This window comes from Liolophura sinensis, chromosome 6 (assembly GCF_032854445.1).
Source record: "Liolophura sinensis isolate JHLJ2023 chromosome 6, CUHK_Ljap_v2, whole genome shotgun sequence".
In the NCBI taxonomy this organism is placed as follows: domain Eukaryota; kingdom Metazoa; phylum Mollusca; class Polyplacophora; order Chitonida; family Chitonidae; genus Liolophura; species Liolophura sinensis.
Window position 1 is genome coordinate 46,586,987 of NC_088300.1, and position 21,005 is coordinate 46,607,991.

At 38.9% G+C, this 21,005-nt stretch overlaps 1 protein-coding gene across 1 annotated transcript in view; it reads right to left on the reverse strand.

Annotated features, from left to right (window-relative positions):
* LOC135466166 (cysteine--tRNA ligase, cytoplasmic-like) overlaps positions 1 to 21,005 on the reverse strand; it is a 160,032-nt gene that overhangs the window by 15,651 nt on the left and 123,376 nt on the right. The window contains exons 3-6 of the mRNA XM_064743543.1: positions 3,102 to 3,190; positions 2,733 to 2,829; positions 1,136 to 1,234; positions 688 to 815 (exon numbers count right to left, since the gene is read on the reverse strand). Of these exons, the coding sequence (XP_064599613.1) occupies positions 688 to 815; positions 1,136 to 1,234; positions 2,733 to 2,829; positions 3,102 to 3,190 (413 nt within the window). The remainder of the gene's footprint in view (positions 1 to 687; positions 816 to 1,135; positions 1,235 to 2,732; positions 2,830 to 3,101; positions 3,191 to 21,005) is intronic.

Genomic DNA, 21,005 nt, shown 5'->3' on the forward strand with positions numbered 1-21,005 from the left:
AAACAGTATGGTAGAAGACATTGAGAAAAAGAAAGCCAAAGATTCAAATTAAGAACCTACGTAGTCCTACTATTATTGGCTTAAAAACAGTGGACATGTTCCTAGTGATCTATAAGAAAATTGCATGCTATTTTAAAGTCAGTAAGAACCAGAAAGTGTCTGTAGGTAATCCAGTGTGGTGCCACTAGCCTGCCAGTGTGACTATAGAGTGATTGTAGGTCATTGAAACCATGCTTCACTTAGCTGGCTACCTTATCCATAAGTCATAGCACCATTTCTACACCCTACATCAAGTGATCAGTACGAATATTGCACATCAGTATGAAAACAGCACATTATTTTATAGCCATTATGAACCTAAGGCAATTGGTACAGTAACAGGTAGGATAGAAGTTCCTCTCTACACAAACCAGTGATGTATATGTGGCATGATTGTAAGAGCCCAGGGGAAACCCCACGACCATCTGGCAGACCATCTTATCCATAGGCCATAGCAATATGTCTATACGCTCAGCTGATAAAGGCAAAATGAAGAGTAGTGGAAACATCTGATATCTAATGTATTTGGGCACAAATTGTTCAGGTGAACAGTTTTTCTTGTCTTCCTTTCCGCAAGCTGATGCATAAATCTTGGGTCATACGTCCCTCCCTAGGTTGGGTGATCTTACCGTCTTAGCCTGTTGCAACTCTGCAGGGTCACTGGCCTTCACTGCTGCCTCCAGCCTGTGTACAGCACCCTCTACCTTCTTGTAGATCCTCTCATACATGGCTTTCTTGTCAGGGTCAGTCTCTGCCAATAGCTTCTCTCTAAATGGCTGTAACACAACCAGAAATATAAGAGTTTCATACAAAATGGAAATCTACAATGTTTTCATTACAAGCATTGTAGAGCAGATCAGTCAAAACATGATACATCTAAAATTCCGTTAATTTTAGTGACCTGATTGAAAAATAAGGCTTTTGCCTTTTTTTACTGAATAAATGAATAATGTAGATTTAAACTGTAATTCAAGTATGAATTTGTTTATAGGATTTGTTTATGGGTACAGTGAATATTTTCCAAACACTCTTTTACTGCAAATTCTCAACAGTGAATGCTGGATTACCCAAACACGCGCAACAGCAAACAGCTTACCTTAGCTGCCTCTTTTGTATCCTCTAACACCTGTTTCAATGACAGTTCTTTCTCTTTGTATTTCTCCAGTAAATAATTTTGACGAGCTCGTCTTATAATCTAAAATTGGGAATAGACCAATGAGGAATGAATGTTATCTCACGTATGTGTATAAGACATATACTTATGAGAATTACAACGGCCACATAGTGCATAGGGTCCCCCACCCCATCACCCCACATGCATGTTTCCTCCCACTGTAAAGCAGGCCACTGCCATATATGTGAAATGCATGTATTCTTGAGGATTAAAACAAAATCAAATAAATAAATATATAAATGGCCATACATTCTACACTCTTTACTATCTGTAACATTTATTTTATAATACCTGTATTATGTTTTTATACACAATGATATGCATGTTTCCAGGTACGTACATGTAGTTCAATCAAGTCATAAAACAAAACAGATTTCAACCCTGAACATGCATGTATATCAATGAATATGCATGGATATCAATGAATATGCATGGATATCAATGAAAATGCATGGATATCAGGAACATGCTCAAATATCAATAACAAATATCTTCTATGTGTAAATTTCTCTACTTACAGACAGTAATGCTCGGACCAGATCTGATACTATTCCATTTTATTGAATTCAGCACAACAAAATGAATTATAGCTCTTGTCAGCTGTCCGAAGATTATGTATAAACGCTTGTCCATTACGGTTTTTTGGATGATGGTTCCAGGTCGTCCCAGCCATAGAATTGACCAGCACCATCCATATATGAAGTGAAAACTTCTTGAGTACGGTATGCATGATGTTAAACACCAGTCAAATATACCAATAAACAATGAAGTATTGAAGCAAAAAAACTGCCAGTCATATAATATTCCATGACAATGTGATGTGGTATTAAACCATGATCACTGATGACACCTCATACTGGCCTGGGATAGCTGCGGGTTTTCCTACCATAATGGTGGCTGTTGCTGTATAAATGAAAATGGCGTAAAACACCAATCAAATAAATAAATAAATCACAATCATTCATTCCATGGCAATGTACTGTTCTTTTCATACAAAAAAACCCCCAGATCTTCATGTCTGCAGATTGTTGCACTGAAGCACAGTAGTCTGAGTCAACATAAAGTCCTTTGATATATATTTATTTATTAATTTGATTGGTGTTTTTACGAAGTACTCAAGAATATTCACTTATACTACAGAGGCCAGCATGATGGTGGAAGAAAACTGGCAGTACCCAGGGGAAACTGACAACCATCCACAGGTTGGTGGCAGACCTTCTCACATGTGGCCAGAGAGTGGAGTTCTTTGATCATGCGTATAGATGCACCTTGAGACAAACACACAGCCTGGTACCTGACATTTGACATTCAAAATACCAGTACACGTACAACATTCAAATGATGATATTTAGTTGAAGTCTAATGGCTTTATGGTTTGCATCGTATTAGAACTCGCTTACTGTGTATACTAGGAAGGCATCTTACTGAGGTGGATGTACCAAATCAAGACAGATGTTTTTCACACTTTAAACTTTATTGTGACCACATGCACTGTCCAATGCCCAGAAAAAACCCTGACCTTGTCATCAATATCTGTAATGTTCATGCAGTAGAACACCTCGTAGTTAAAGTAGTCTCTCATCACCCGCCGCAAAATATCAAAGGAAATGTATGACCTGAAAGAATACACATCAGGGTCTTTCATTATATATGCAGGGGTGGGGAAAAAATTTTAAAGAAAATATGAAATGTACTTGCACTTTACAGAATACAAAATACAATATAGCCAACTAAAATATTTAATAACTGGTAACCACAAACTTGCATGAAGAATAAGAACTGTAATATGGACATTTAAAGATGTAAATATATTTCGTTATCTATAACTACAAAAGTGTAAAAAAAAACTTATGAATATTGTCAAAGTGTAACTTGGAGCTATGCTTACCTGGCATGCCCCATGTGGGACTGGTCATACACAGTTGGCCCACAGCCATACCAGGTGACAACACGCCCAGTCTGGGGTACAAACACCTCCTGAAAATAACAATTGCCATATGTCAGATGGGTACAGAAAAGATATGTGACATAATAACAGGAATGGTGGAATTACAAGTAGATGTAGGTATCCTACGCCCCACAGCCTCAATGAGGTGGAATTATGTGTAGATGTAGGTATCCTACACCTCACAGCCTCGATGAGGTGGAATTATGTCTAGATACAGGTATCCCATACCTCACAGCCTCAATGAGGTGGAATTACATGTAGATGTAGGTATCCTACACCTCACAGCCTCAATGAGGTGGAATTATGTGTAGATATAGGTACGCTACACCTCACAACCTCAATGAAGTGGAATTACAAGTAGATATAGGTATCCTACACCTGACAGCCTCAACAAGGTGGAATTATGTCTAGATACAGGTATCCCATACCTCACAGCCTCAATGAGGTGGAATTACATGTAGATGTAGGTATCCTACACCTCACAGCCTCAATGAGGTGGAATTATGTGTAGATATAGGTACGCTACACCTCACAACCTCAATGAAGTGGAATTACAAGTAGATATAGGTATCCTACACCCCACAGCCTCAATGAGGTGGAATTACTTGTAGATATAGGTATCCTACACCCCACAGCCTCAATGAGGTGGAATTACATGTAGATGTAGGTATCCTACACCTCACAGCCTCAATGAGGTGGAATTATGTGTAGATATAGGTATCCTACACCTCACAGCCTCAATGAGGTGGAATTATGTGTAGATATAGGTACGCTACACCTCACAACCTCAATGAAGTGGAATTACAAGTAGATATAGGTATCCTACACCCCACAGCCTCAATGAGGTGGAATTACTTGTAGATATAGGTATCCTACACCTCACAGCCTCAGTGAGGTGGAATTACATGTAGATGTATAGGGATTATGCATCTCACAACCTCAACGAGGTTGGATTACCCACATGGCTCCTAACACCTCATCACATCAAAACATATAGCTATCTTGCGCCTCAACAAGATGAGCTTACAGATATCTTGTACCCAATTCAAAGCCTCACAAACTCTCACTCTCTGGAGGGTTGTGTTACTCTACATCAGTACACTTCACAGTCATAGGGGGTACAAAATGTAGTGTTACAGATACTGGTATCTGGTAGTCTTATAGACATCAGTACCCTACACTTCACAGTCTCAGGGAAGTACAAACTGTAGTGTTACAGATACTGGTATCTGGTAGTCTTATAGACATCAGTACCCTACACTCCACAGTCTCAGCAAGGTACAAAATGTAGTGTAACAGATGCTGGTATCTGGTAGTGTTATAGACATCAGTACCCTACACTCCACAGTCTCAGCAAGGTACAAACTGTAGTGTTACAGATACTGGTATCTGGTAGTCTTACAGACATCAGTACCCTACACTCCACAGTCTCAGGGCTGTACAAAATGTAGTGTTACAGATGCTGGTATCTGGTAGTGTTATAGACATCAGTACCCTACACTCCACAGTCTCAGGGAGGTACAAACTGTAGTGTTACGGATACTGGTATCTGGTAGTCTTATAGACATCAGTACCCTACACTCCACAGTCTCAGCAAGGTACAAAATGTAGTGTAACAGATGCTGGTATCTGGTAGTCTTATAGACATCAGTACCCTACACTTCAGTCTCAGGGAGGTACAAAATGTAGTGTAACAGATGCTGGTATCTGGTAGTGTTATAGACATCAGTACCCTACACTCCACAGTCTCAGGGAGGTACAAAATGTAGTGTTACAGATACTGGTATCTGATAGTGTTATAGACATCAGTACCCTACACTCCACAGTCTCAGGGAGGTACAAACTGTAGTGTTACAGATGCTGGTATCTGGTAGTCTTATAGACATCAGTACCCTACACTTCACAGTCTCAGGGAGGTACAAAATGTAGTGTAACAGATGCTGGTGTCTGGTAGTCTTATAGACATCAGTACCCTACACTCCACAGTCTCAGCAAGGTACAAAATGTAGTGTAACAGATGCTGGTATCTGGTAGTCTTATAGACATCAGTACCCTACACTTCAGTCTCAGGGAGGTACAAAATGTAGTGTTACAGATACTGGTATCTGATAGTGTTATAGACATCAGTACCCTACACTTCACAGTCTCAGGGAGGTACAAAATGTAATGTAACAGATACTGGTATCTGGTAGTCTTATAGACATCAGTACCCTACACTCCACAGTCTCAGCAAGGTACAAAATGTAGTGTAACAGATGCTGGTATCTGGTAGTCTTATAGACATCAGTACCCTACATTTCACAGTCTCAGGGAAATACAAAATGTAGTGTTATAGATACTGGTATCTGGTAGTGTTATAGACATCAGTACTCTACACTCCACAGTCTCAGCAAGGTACAAAATGCAGTGTAACAGATGCTGGTGTCTGGTAGTGTTACAGACATCAGTACCCTACACTCCACAGTCTCAGCAAGGTACAAAATGTAGTGTAACAGATGCTGGTATCTGATAGTGTTATAGACATCAGAACCCTACATTTCACAGTCTCAGCAAGGTACAAAATGTAGTGTTACAGACGCTGGTATCTGGTAGTGTTATAGACATCAGTACCCTACACTCCACAGTCTCAGGGAGGTACAAATTGTAGTGTAACAGATGCTGGTGTCTGGTAGTGTTACAGACATCAGTACCCTACACTCCACAGTCTCAGGGAGGTACAAACTGTAGTGTAACAGATGCTGGTATCTGATAGTGTTATAGACATCAGAACCCTACATTTCACAGTCTCAGCAAGGTACAAAATGTAGTGTTACAGACGCTGGTATCTGGTAGTGTTATAGACATCAGTACCCTACACTCCACAGTCTCAGGGAGGTACAAATTGTAGTGTAACAGATGCTGGTGTCTGGTAGTGTTACAGACATCAGTACCCTACACTCCACAGTCTCAGGGAGGTACAAACTGTAGTGTTACAGATACTGGTATCTGGTAGTCTTATAGACATCAGTACCCTACACTCCACAGTCTCAGCAAGGTACAAAATGTAGTGTTACAGATGCTGGTATCTGGTAGTGTTATAGACATCAGTACCCTACACTTCACAGTCTCAGAGAGGTACAAACTGTAGTGTTACAGATACTGGTATCTGGTAGTCTTATAGACATCAGTACCCTACACTCCACAGTCTCAGGGAGGTACAAAATGTAGTGTTACAGATGCTGGTATCTGGTAGTGTTATAGACATCAGTACTCTACACTCCACAGTCTCAGGGAGGTACAAAATGTAGTGTAACAGATGCTGGTATCTGGTAGTGTTATAGACATCAGTACCCTACACTTCACATTCTCAGGGAGGTACAAAATGTAGTGTTACATATACTGGTATCTGGTAGTCTTATAGACATCAGTACCCTACACTCCACAGTCTCAGGGAGGTACAAAATGTAGTGTTACAGATGCTGGTATCTGGTAGTGTTATAGACATCAGTACCCTACACTTCACAGTCTCAGGGAGGTACAAAATGTAGTGTAACAGATGCTGGTGTCTGGTAGTGTTATAGACATCAGTACCCTACACTCCACAGTCTCAGCAAGGTACAAAATGTAGTGTAACAGATGCTGGTATCTGGTAGTTTTATAGACATCAGTACCCTACGCTCCACAGTCTCAGGGAGGTACAAAATGTAGTGTTACAGATACTGGTATCTGGTAGTGTTATAGACATCAGTACCCTACACTCCACAGTCTCAGCAAGGTACAAAATGTAGTGTAACAGATGCTGTTATCTGGTAGTCTTATAGACATCAGTACCCTACATTCAACAGTCTCAGGGAAATACAAAATGTAGTGTAACAGATACTGGTATCTGGTAGTGTTATAGACATCAGTACCCTACACTCCACAGTCTCAGGGAGGTACAAAATGTAGTGTAACAGATGCTGGTGTCTGGTAGTGTTATAGACATCAGTACCCTACACCTCACAGTCTCAGCAAGGTACAAAATGTAGTGTAACAGATGCTGGTATCTGGTAGTGTTATAGACATCAGAACCCTACATTTCACAGTCTCAGGGAGGTACAAAATGTAGTGTTACAGATACTGGTATCTGGTAGTGTTACAGACATCAGTACCCTACACTTCACAGTCTCAGGGAGGTACAAAATGTAGTGTAACAAACACTGGCATCCGGTAGTGTTACAGACATCAGTACCCTACATTCCACAGTCTCAGGGAGGTACAAAATGTAGTGTAACAGGCACTGGCATCTGCTAGTGTTACAGACATCAGTACCCAACATTCCACAGTCTCAGGGAGGTAAAAATGTTGTGTAACAGACATTGGTACCTAACATTGCTATGGACGTCTTAGTGATGATGTGTTTATCGCATATATTCCATAGTATCCTTCATATCTCAGCTTCAGGGAGGTGAAGTATTCTTGACAAAGATATACATCATCCAATAAATACGGGAATAAATAAATAAACATTGTCAAGTTCAGCCAGATTACACAACAGCCCCTGGACACCATATCTCCTTAATGATACAAGCGCAGATACTGTCGTCAGCTATATAAATGTGTACGGAAGCGGGTTTAGATACGGCAGTGCATGAAAATCAAGCATATTAAAGTATTCATGTCAACTAACTGTCAGATTTATTACTTCTTTATATCAAATCAACTTTTATCCTGTAATCTCCTAAGAATGATAAGTTTTTCATGTGCTAGTCTCTGTAGTGTGGCTTACAGGGAAGCCATTCAGTGGAATGAGAGTGAAGTGGTGCGGACATAACCTGGGCTCTCTGCCAACACGCAACAGAGCAAAAAGTCCAATGTCAAGACAAGATACATACATGGAAGTGTACATATCTTAAACCAATAATTCGGTGAGTTCGAAAAACAGAGCTCAGGTTTCGCAAAGGTTCTTTAGCGTCATTTTGTTTTATGATTAGGTTTTATACTGTGTTTTTTTGGGGGGGTTTGTGTGTGTGTTTGTGAAATGACGAGTAAACCTGCTTTTAAAAGCAGCACATATTTCTTATATGTAACACTCAAGTACAATCAAGGTTATCTCCCCTGAACTGTAAAATTATAATCTGGGCAGTTAGAGGATTCACACCTTGCCATGAACTGTGCATCTGGCAGAGTAACTTCTGGTAAGTAATCAGCTGTAAACTCTCCTGTCAATACCTATCAACATCAATATGGACAACCTCACTTTAATTATTTCTCTATGTGATTTGCATTTAATGTTGTAAACAAAATGTTTGCTTATCCTGCACATCCATGGCTCCTGCAAGAAAACTACTGCCCTTTGCCTGCTTGTGGTAGTGGCTCCTACCAAGCCAGCCACACTAGCAAGAGCTGGATCCAATCGGCTGTGTGTAAGGGCGACATAAAAGCACCAGTAAGGGCTCTTTAACATACCTGGTAAATTTAGACAGCTTCAAACTCAGGGGCTTTTTAGCTTGAATGTATACATGTAGCGGTATGGAAAAAGGCTAAATCTCTTTTCGTATACATCTGGTTTTTTTTCCTAACATGAAATCTGAACGAGCACCCAAGAAAAATCACCGACAGAGTTCTTTTTTATAGTGAAAGCTAATGAACTATAGCAACCTGATTATGATAGTGCCAATTTCAATTCATTTTAATGAAGGCCAGCATCGTGTATAAGAAGAAACAATTTCAACACGGATTAGACTCGCACTTTGGCCAACCAGACATTTTGCAGATCATAAGCATCTTGCACATCCTCACGTGTATCAAGAGAAATCACCTACAGACAGATGTAGGTTTGGTGATTACTCCATAAAGGTTTGTGTTTTGGCAGTTGATAATGGAGTTCTATCATTTCGAAATAGGACAGAACTGGCTACACATCAATAAGGAACTTGTAAAATTCTTTTCTGGTTGATGTAGCAAAGCAGTCCAAAGCCACAAACTCTGTTCTTTCCTTTATTAAGTCACAATTATCGGTGTATGTGTGTGTGCTAATAAAATGTCTATGTAGTAAACAAGCGCTGAAAATTCACAGAACAAAACAATATTCTCTACTGTCATTTGGACTTCTTCGTGTAGCTCGTCCTCAAGTCTCCCACTGAACACAGGGCGACAACTAGCAGAATACCAAATTACAATCGCTGGAAAATCAAACTGCAATGGCCATGTCTGCCAAAAGAAACATACAAAACACCATGTAATGTTCGATGGACAAAACACATTCACATCTCAACTGGCAATCAAATCTACACATGCAGACAATGTCAAAGAACGCACAAAAAATTCCACCCGATGGGAAGGGGTCAAACGATATCAGTGTAAGACAAAAAAGAAATGTGGTTCACATCAAAAGAACCCATTCCCAACAGGACTGTGAAAAAAAGACCTGTAAATCCTTTATATGTCTGGTCTTTCTGCCCTTTGAGACAACCAGCAGACTTTCCAGTCATCAGATGTGACACCAAGCCAGATTAGAGCATCTTGATCAGCTTAGTCTAGCTTACATAATCTTTCAATTCCACTGTAGAAATCCCTACTCCATGGCATTCCTAAACATTGCCATGGGTATGCACATGTTTACTTTCTTTTCTTTTTGCTGCTGATTGATTTTTTATGCACTTAATTAATAAAGGATTCAAGTTTACTGCTGGAGGTCACTGAACAGTGGTGCCATACAATCAACTGACAATGTTTCAGACAGAATAGAAAAGCTAGTGAGAGATGGATTTGAACATATACCTGCACTGGTGAGAGGCCACAAGAGTTAAACTAGGCACCTTTTTTTCATTTAGCTAGAAGATACACATGTATGTTAGTAACTTCGTAGCTCAACTTAATTTACATGTATTTGATTGGTGTTTTACACAGAACTCAAGAATATTTCACGTATACGTCGGGCCTGCCTATGTACAACCATAGCAGAAGCCAGCATTATTGTTCTAATGTTTAATGATGTCTCATCAAATCATTACATAAAACTGAAAATGTTTAAGCAAAATCACATTTCTCAGTATTTACCGATAAATTTTAGACCACAAATATCACAATAACATTCTTTTCTTTTGTTGGAACCTAAAAAAAACCTGCTGACTAAAGATAGCTGAAATGCATAGATTACGACAGATTTGATCTTTTAACTGTAATACAAATGAGAAAAAGTTACAGAAGAGACATATAGTTAGCTTGATTTCAGCACTTAGTGACTCATTAAGCTGATATATCTTTCTCCAAGCTGAATTATCATTCAGTTATGCCATACAACCCAGCTGAAGAGCACTGTCCTATTTAACAACAGGAATTAAACTGAAATGTATCTGGCTCATATCCAATAATTCAAACTTTTCCATCGAAAGAAAATCTTATTAAGCAAACCTTTTGAAATGGACCTTGAAAGCAGATACCTACTGCAGACGAATTTCAGACTTAATAAACCACATCTGTCAATACACCGATGACATTTGGCAAAACAGTGGCAACCTGAATGATATTAATTACCACCACAATAATAATAGAACTAATAAATATCACAATAAAATGGTAACTTTTTTTTCCTAAAAAAATTGCCACTGGATACTCTGCAATAGAGAAGTTATTGCAGAAATCTAACATCCACCAATGAGAAAATTGTGTGAATTTGTGATTTCTAGGAAGATGAAGTAACAAGCATGCTCAAGAAAGGCAAAGGACAAAAATGTTCTGAACAGTAAGTTATAATTATTTACAAATTATACAAGATTAATGCCATATTTTTTGTCAAAAATCACATAACTGTAGATACAACAAGCAATTTCAGCAAATTTATATCCCTTGCTAAATTTGTAAATCTTTAACACAGATCTATATTAGAGCAGTAAAATGTCCAGAAATCAATGACCAACGAGAATCATGCAATTCATTAAATATGCAAAACATATGTAAAGACAGACAAATGGACATACAGACAGACAGCCCAAATTAAATACCCTTTACTTTTCATCAAAGCATGGGATAAAAAGATACGTGAACAGTTTACATCAGTTTTTTTTTGGTTTGCCCCCACCCCACGACCCTCACACCCAGTAGCATGGAAATGACACCCCCCCTGATAATACCTTAACATTCTCTGGGATGTCTCATTCCTGGAAGACCCATGTCTATACAAGTGGAATGATGTATTAAAGAGAAAGTATGGCGAGGTAAAGCGAGATGACTAATGGAAAGTGGGTGGGGGGGGCGGGGATGGAAGAGAAGGAGAGCTGAGGGGCAGCTGTGTCGCAGGGCATGCAGCCCAGACAACAGTCTTCCACCACCCCTCCATCTCGCAGTCCGCACGCGGCCGCATGCATAATTTAATATCTACATAAACAGTTAATTACTGGGCCTGGGGCTACACTGCTCCACGAGAACATACGGCTGTCTGATAAACGTGACATTCCTCCATCGACCTTTAAACCAATCAGCAAAGTAATTCTCTGTTCAAACTCGATCACGAAACAAGGCGGCTTTTCCCTCACTAATTAACCCAAGAAAGTTTTCCAAATACACAACTTACTTCCTGGTGTGAACTTCCTGAAGACAAACAAGAAGTCTGATTATGTTAAACCATGTCACCACAATACACAGACACGTTGCCATTGGAAAACTTTTCTTCAGCCATAACAGTCACAGAAATGGACAAACTTTGTTCAGATAATGTGTGTAGTGGAAAAAGACAACAGGCACATGTTGTCTATAATTTCATGATATGTACAACTTGTAATTACCAACACAGGTCATTCATGGCTGACAAAACTACTTAAGGGCTTCTGCTATACATTTCCCTTGCCCCTGATCAATGAGGTCACACGTTCAAGCTCATCTTACAGTTTATCAGCAGTTTCATGCCAGGAATATTTGTCAGGTACATGTACCTGGTGGTTTCCAGGGTGTTTGTTTCCCTCCAGCTTTACCTGGTTTCTTCCACCTACAAACCTGACCTGAGGTGAACAATTCTTCAGCATGAAGCGATCTTGTCACGAAATACTTAAGGGACATTGGCCTATAGCATAAAGTTTAAATTTTAACTATTACTAATACACAAATAGGACGATAAATACATATAGAGTTTTCCAGGTAAACTGTTTTAAAAACATGGTGGTTTTGGATTTGTATGAACATTTTTCTTTAAATTTTGATGGTTTTCATTACCATGTCAAAAACCAATCACTCCAAAATACTCACCACGGTAAGGCTGAAATATTGTTATTGTGGCATAAATCCATAACCATTCATTCATTCATTCTTCAGTGCGCATACATGTATGTACCAATCAAATTCTTGCCATATAAGAAAGTAAGAATGTCACTGATGGAACAACTCTGTCAGGCACACACACATGAGGTATTCAGTATTTTGTTATTCAGTCATTTCACCTTCCTTGTTCAGTAGTTTTAACTGATTTTATAAACAGGCCCATCTATTTCACTTGATTTTGGAAGTTCTCATTAGCACATCAAAAATCATTCATGGCTTCCTGGCTTAAACATGTTCTCATCATGATACGGGCGACAAATTGCCAAGGTGGGGATATGCCAAAACGGTTCACTCAGCCAAGGTGGGGATATGCCAAAACGGTTCACTCAGCCAAGGTGGGGATATGCCAAAACGGTTCACTCAGCCAAGGTGGGGATATGCCAAAACGGTTCACTCAGCCAAGGTGGGGATATGCCAAAACTGTTCACTCAGCCAAGGTGGGGATATGCCAAAATGGTCCACTCATTTCTTGTTCAATAGCATCATTGAAGTATGTATGTGTACAAACAAATGAGTTGGCACAACAGTTTAGAGTGTCTCATTAGAGACCAATACCTGGTAAAGAGTGAACCTGGTTGTCTGTAGAAAATCTAGTCTGCCATTTGTCGAGATTTGACAGCAGAATCCGTACAATAACCGCTTCACTGTCCCTCTACAGTGCTTACATGGACAATGTATTAAAGTGAAGTTTTATCATTTTCCTGAGCAGGTCACAAAAAACACAAACTGGAAAAAAAGCTATGCAAATTTCACCTTCAGGTCACAGAATGGTTTGTTTCTTTTTATTTTCCCTTAGCTATGATACAAGTCCAGTATTTGCTTGATTTATCTACTGTACACAGCTGCATGTGTCATCATCCATATTAAAAAAGAGAACAACAACGAAGAGGAACAGCAATAAGACAGATAAGATGTGATTGATAAATCTAACCATTGATGAGGTAAGGGGAACACTTTGATCTTGTTCTAACAGCAGGCCGATGGCTTCCCTTTAATACAGTCACCAGAGCTGATGCATAACTTCAATATTAATATGCAACATGACACCCATTATAGGCCTGCAGCTCATTTTTTCCTCCTTCTTATTGCCTGCTAATGAGTCTCCAGTGATGAACAGCCAAGGATCAGGCTGTGCGCCTCTCTAAGTTTTCACTTTGTTGGCAGGCATTAAACTTCCAGCGGGTTGTTGCATATTCACACTGCCCAAACAGGAAGGCATAAGTGGGAAGGTCTGCCAGCAACCTGCAGATGGTCGTAGGTTTCCCCCGGGCTTTGCCCGGTTTCCTCCCACCACAATGCTGGCTGCCGTCAAATAAGTCAAATATTCTTGAGTACAGTGTAAAGCACCAATCAAATAAATAAATAAATAAATCAAACAGGACAGTGTGAGGAGAAACTTCCAGCACCATCTAAGGGTCACTGGGTAAATGACACAAAATTTCCACCACATCTGAGGGACACTGGGTAAAGTGGGGGGGGGGGGGGGGGGTACATGATAGCAAACTTTCAGCATCATCACAGGGAAACTGGGTGAACGGGGGATATGATACCAAACTTCCAGCATCATCTGAAGGTCACTGTGTAAGAGGCGGACATGATAACAAACTTCCAGCATCATCCGAAGGAAACTGGGTAAGGCTGGGGTAGGATACCAAACTTCCAGCATCATCTGAAGGTCACTGTGTAAGAGGCGGACATGATAACAAACTTCTAGCATCATCCGAAGGAAACTGGGTAAAAGGAGGATATGATACCAAACTTCCAGCATCATCTGAAGGTCACCGGGTGAAAGGGGGATATGACACTAAACTTCCAGCATCATCTGAAGGTCACCGGGTGAAAGGGGGATATGATACCAAACTTCCAGCATCATCTGAAGGAAAATGGGTAAGAGGGGGATATGATACCAAACTTCAAACATCATCTCAGGGAAACTGAAAAACTGAGAAATATACAAGATTTATTGTGTATATTTCTCAGTTTTTCCCAGTTTTGTACAGTGACACAAGATGAATATTAACCATCATGGATTTTGGGAAGCCTAAACTAGAATAATTGAGCACTTCAGAAATGCAAAAAATGTTTTGCTCTACTGAATGATTAATCTCTCTAATTAGCAACTAAGACAATGTGACTTTTGTACAGTCACATGGCAAGGTTGATCTTCCAGTAAATCATTCAGTGAAGCCGTTTCAGAATCGTCTAGACAACATCACAGAGAAGACTGTACTAAAAGATGGATGAAACGTCTTTCAGCTGTCGTTTGTCCACTTGTCCTGGATGCTAGGTGTTCAAACCTTGACAGAGCGTAGGGAAAGAATGTGATGACACAGGCAGCTTGGAGGCTTGGTAATCACACGCTAAGGAATCTTACCTGGACAACTCGACAGACAGATGGACAGTCACAAGGGAAATGCGGCCTCATCTCTGTCTAACACCTCCACTAATGCTCACCTTAGATAACTTTAGACATGAACAGCACTGGGCACTCAGTGTGTAATAGTACACAACCCAGGGCACAATATAAATGCACAACCCAGGACACTTATTACACAATACAAATGCACAACACAGGACTCTTTGTACACAATACACACACAACCTAGGGCAATCAGTACACAATAAACATAAACAACTATGGGCACTCCGTACACAATAAACATACACAAGCATGGGCATTCAGTACACAATAAACATACACAACTGTAGGCATTCAGTACACAATAAACATACACAACCGTAGGCACTCAGTACACAATAAACATACACAACCCAGGGCACTCGGCACACAATAAACATAATCAACTGTGGGCAATCAGTACGCAATAAACATACACAACCATGAGCACTCAGTACACAATAAACATACACAACTGTACAATTCTGTACACATTAGATCCTAAAATACTCATACATGTATGTTGATCATTCACTGCAATAAGCTGAAGTCACACCACAATTCTAGATTGTGACACACATTTAAATACTGTTTAACAAACACTACATGTACATGTATCTCTTGTACCCAATATCTCTCTTCACAATGCTTACGTCTGGTGAGAGACACTCATGAGACCTAAGGATATAATTAGCTGAACACTTTAAACAAGTCACTTCATTATGCACAGGCACTGCATAGAAAATTTTGGCAAAAAAAACTGGAAATTCAATAAAAGTAATTAACAACTAAGACATTATATTATTCATGGATATCCCTGCATGTCCATGGGAGCCTTGAAATTTGATAAAACAGTGCAAAATCTCAGTACAGAACGCTCACACATGTACATGTAAATGGCTGTAAACCATGACTGCTTCAGTTTAATGAAGAACATGACATCAGTAAATACATCATTCAAGATAAAATTCAAATACACAAAACGAAATGTGAAAATCACAAAGATGTTGCTGCTTCAGAAGATTCAAAATGGGAAAACAAGAATATTTAGAATAAATATTTTTGTTTTCCTCCACAAACCAGATGTAGCTTAATTCACACAGTCATTCCTGCAGACGGAGTGAGAACAAATCACTGTGTTTCAAATATAACTAAAAAGTAAAGATATCAAGACCAAGTTCAAGTAGCCATACAGCAAAGTGTTATTGCGCATCTTGGCAATTAGGCGAACATGATTGGACAGATAATGTCCGTAATAATACCGTGTGGAAGTAATGAAGTAAAGCCAGGGTCAGCAAGAACGCGTGAAGAGGAAGTAAGGAGTAGGGTGGTGTTTTTACCAATCATATCTACCTCGAGCACATGACACCTTCAGCACACGTCTCCCATCCATAATTTAGGAGGAAGTTCTGGGTGCTCATGCCATCAGTTGCCCATTAACACCCGCTGGTTTCTTCTCCATTCCACAACTAGACGTTCCATCTCAACCTGAACTCACAGCCACCCTTGATTAGATTACCTTTCCTTTGGGAATTCCCTTGCCTGGCAACTGTTCACACGAAATCAAAATTATCCACTTAAAGAATTACAAATGTAGACTTTCATGAATTAGCCTTGAGGCCAGATGAAAAATAGAAAGTGTGTGCAGGCACCTCCGGTAATACCAGTTCTACATTATCACTTAAACTGTCAACAGCGCTACATAGTTTATTGTTTGCCATTTACAGAGACAGATACAAGAGCACCATAATCAGACCCACATTTGTAGGATTATCTCTGGTCTTCACAGTGACAATCCATAACCATTATGGTATTTCACCTTGGCAAGGTTTTCATAGACAAAACAAAATTATTATTGGTCACCTCCCTGAGCAGAATGAGCAAGGAAGGAAAACAACGCTGGCCAATATGTTAATGGTGTGGCAAAACTGTGGACATTATCCTACAATTAACATTTAGAATGATTTTTACAGCCCTGTAAAATGTTTTAGCATGATTGCTAATTTGCAGATTTTGAGCAAATTTTTCCAGCATACCTGTGAAACTACTATTTTATCAGTAATTATTACATCATTAATCTTCCTTGGGGACTCACAAGGATATTCATGTCATATTCATGTCACAGAGTTGTCTATGTTACACACTCAATCACTTCAATTTATGGTGTAAGTCTGTCTCTTATTCTCAAATGTGGGGTGGGAGAAAGCAGGGGATGCCTTCAGTGGCCAAACGTGGTACAATGACTAATGGGCCTCTCACAACTGCGGTTACTGTGAGTTCAAGTCCCAGTCATGCTGGCTTTCTATCAGGCTGTACGTAGAAAGGTCGGCTAGCAAGCTGCTGATTTTCATAGATTTCTCCGAGTGCCTGGTTTTCTCTCACCATACAGCTGCCTAATGACTTGTCAGAGAAATATTCTTGAGTACTGCGTAAAACACTATACAAAGAAATAAATAAATCTTCACAAAGATTTACCTGTCCAGCATATGCCCCATAACCCTATCATGTTTTCCCCTTAAACATGGAGAAAACACGAAAATTCAGATAAAAAAAAATGTGAAAAATTAGTTATCTTCAATATTTTTTTTATTTTTCTTTAAAGAGAGAAAGACACTTGAAAATAATTTTTGTGCAGTAGGTATTTGAGATTATTACTTAGTATACAGTGTCAGCGAGTAATAATGTTTTAAATGAGAATGTAATGTACATGTTATATATATATATATATATATATATGTATATATATATATTTGCACTACATGTTGATCTTTCCAGTTAACAAATGTGAACAATCATATTTATATTTTAACATATTCATTAATATTATCATACTTCAGAATAAATACATATGTTTGGATATAAACAAACATTTTACATTCAAAAAAATTTATCAGCATCACATCCTTATTTAGAACATTATTATGCAAAGACGACATATACCAAGAGGTGGTCCCAAATCCTGACAGAAAAATCTTAAAACAAAAGTCCTCACTTTACAAATAAGTTTTCACACTCTTTCATCTGAGTTTGATTTTTTTGTTGTATTCTCTCTTAAGTGAAACAGCTCACTCAATCATTGGTGCATTTGGATACTCTTACACCCTTTTCCACTCACTGGTGCGTGTTATTTGCTCTTACAAGTCATAATTATTTACACCTCTACTTAGAGTGCGGTATATTCTGGACATTATAATATCAAAGGGGCTTAAAATCTTCACTGAATTTCAGACATTTGGCCACAGACAAAATCTTAGCTTAAATACTCCAATGAGTTTTAGAATATGCCCCTTAAAGTCCATATCTTGCCTGTTCAAGCATTCCTGACTGAGAAGTTGGATGCTGCCAAGAAAAAAAAGTATGCTATAGTTTGATTCCAAAAAGTCCACGATAAGACAATCAATCTGAAACAATCATAATGCAAACAATGCCACAAAAAAAGCAGAAACATTTATACATTTAACTGCACAATTACACAGAATTCAGTGGTTTTTCTGGTGATGATTACACTTACTTCATATCCATGGTGTCTTTGCTTTGTAGCTGTGTACAATATCAAAAGCCATCCTTAAAGCTGATCAGGCCAAATTTATAACTTTGGCTTCACTCCTTAATAAGCCATCCTTAAAGTTGATCAGACCAAACTTACAACTTTGGCTTCACTCCTTAATAAGCCATCCTTAAAGTTGATCAGGCCAAACTTATAACTTTGGTTTCACTCCTTAATAAGCCATCCTTAAAGTTGATCAGACCAAACTTATAACTTTGGCTTCACTCCTTAATAAGCCATCCTTAAAGTTGATCAGACCAAACTTATAACTTTGGCTTCACTCCTTAATAAGCCATCCTTAAAGTTGATCAGGCCAAACTTATAACTTTGGTTTCACTCCTTAATAAAAATACTTTGAGAAGACATTACAGGTTGTGCTTGCGTGGTAAGGAGCTTTTGAAAACAAAAATTTGCTTTCTTATTAAAGAAATAATGAGGGATTTAGATAAATAATCAATGAAGGGATAGGGACAGGCGAAACACTACTCCCCATCTATCATGCACATATGTCATGATTCTATGTTGTCATGGCAACAGGACAGCATATTACTTCCTTTCTCTTTAGTCTTTGCATAAAATGGTCGATTTGATACGGGAGTGGATAGCCAAATGTTCTTAGACTTGGGTTGTGTGGCTACCGATAATTAGTCTTGGATGTCAGTTTTAATAGATACTACATATGAACAAATTGGCTTGTACATGTACATTAGCAAGCTATTACCCAAAGCTCCACAGTGCACCATTACAATGTAAACCAGTTGAGTTGCAAATTCTCACAAATGGAATGTTTCAGTCACATGTACCAAGGAATTGTCTTTTAGGCAGACTGCCAAACATTTAAAAAAAGAAAAAATTAAAATAACAATGAAAACTGTGAAGTACATCAAACATATTCAGCCTCATATTCTCATGCTCATGACTCATGTTGATATAAAAAAACAAACTAACTAACAAACAAAAACTTTCTTAGTTTCTACATATATAAATATATAAAACATATATAACATGAAAACTAAAAAAAAAAATAAATCCTGCCAGTATAACATATAGATTGCTGTTCTGACATACGTGCTCTCTTACAGAGTTACATTCCATCACATAGATTTCCTTCCATGTGACAGGTAATTAAACCTTCATGTAGGACAGTCCCAGTAAGATTGCACTGGTGGATAGTTCAGAACTAGGGATGGTGCAGGGGGGGAGGGGAATACTGTGTGAAGCCCAGGCGCTCCCTCACACAAACCCTTCAATAATTCATACTGGCTTACCTCCCCTCAGGTCACAATCATTATCTACTCACTCAGCTATATACAATATCATCAAACTTTCATGAAGACTCAACCTATCAGTTTCCACAGTCCTGGCCACGTCTCCATTTCGCACACTTAAGTTTCACCATAAGAAGGAATCAAGCCTCTGGCTTAGAAACTACCTGGCCCAGGTGAAAAATGGTCCAAAACCACGAACTCAAGGAGACCTCCTGTTTTGGAGGGGAGATCAGGCGCAAACAAAAAGGGGGTGAACATAGAGTGCAAGGACTACAGATCTAAAAATGTTAACTTTATTGAACAAACAGAAAACAAAATTTAAGTGACAGGCAGTGCAATGTTATATAAATAATTAGATCTATTTCAATCTAAGGCTAAATACTGTACTTTTATATCTACAATACACATCCAAAACAATAGCATTGGCAGCACCGAACTTTAACAACAAAATTAAATAATCCATTATTTTACTCCAGAATGTTTAACAGAAATGCTTAAATCATCTTAAACACTGATCAGAAGTTTATTCCTTCTTTACATTCAGTCGATCGTTGAACCTATTATTAAAAAGGACAATGTGACATACTATGACAGAAGGTCTCACAGGTAATAATATTGTAATATAATATTTCATCTGAAATGGAATATACACAACCATACACAGGTTAACAAAGGTCATGGCAATCTACTTCACATATACATATGTACCTGACTGTTCACACGGCCCTGCAAGGACCTGTAGGTACATATGTACTATTTTTCGACCCTTGTCATCTTTGCAAGATGTTTATTCAAGCATATTCCAAAGGTATTGTTCTGTGTTGACTGATAACACAATACATTTTGAGCAGCCCTGAAATTGGCCAATCCAAAAAATGTAGTTCTATCTGTGAAATCAAATAACAAAGGTGAATAACTTTCACTGCAAGCTGCTCTTTCATATGCAAAAGGATGAGGAATTAGAGTGTGTATAAACATACATGTATGTATGCATGCCTGTACCTGTACATGAACACAGTTAAACCTAACTCCATAACCCTAGCAACAGCATTGCACTGACCATTCCACTCTCCTCAACATATTCCACAATCCCTCATTAACCGTGACCCCATAATTACCGAGGGATGCTGTTATACTGGCGAGAAAGCCGACTGACTGAGGATCAATACAGGAACTAATACTTCCGCCATGAGCGTGGATAATTTTGAAGAGAACTTTGCTTATTACACATAGCTGGTGTACGTGGGTAATCAGGCGGCCAATTGTGGCTATACAACATCACGGGGTACTTTTGCTTTTCTGCGATCACGCACAAACTGACATCAGCACCAGACTTGGTTAAAGAGGGTTTTTTTTTC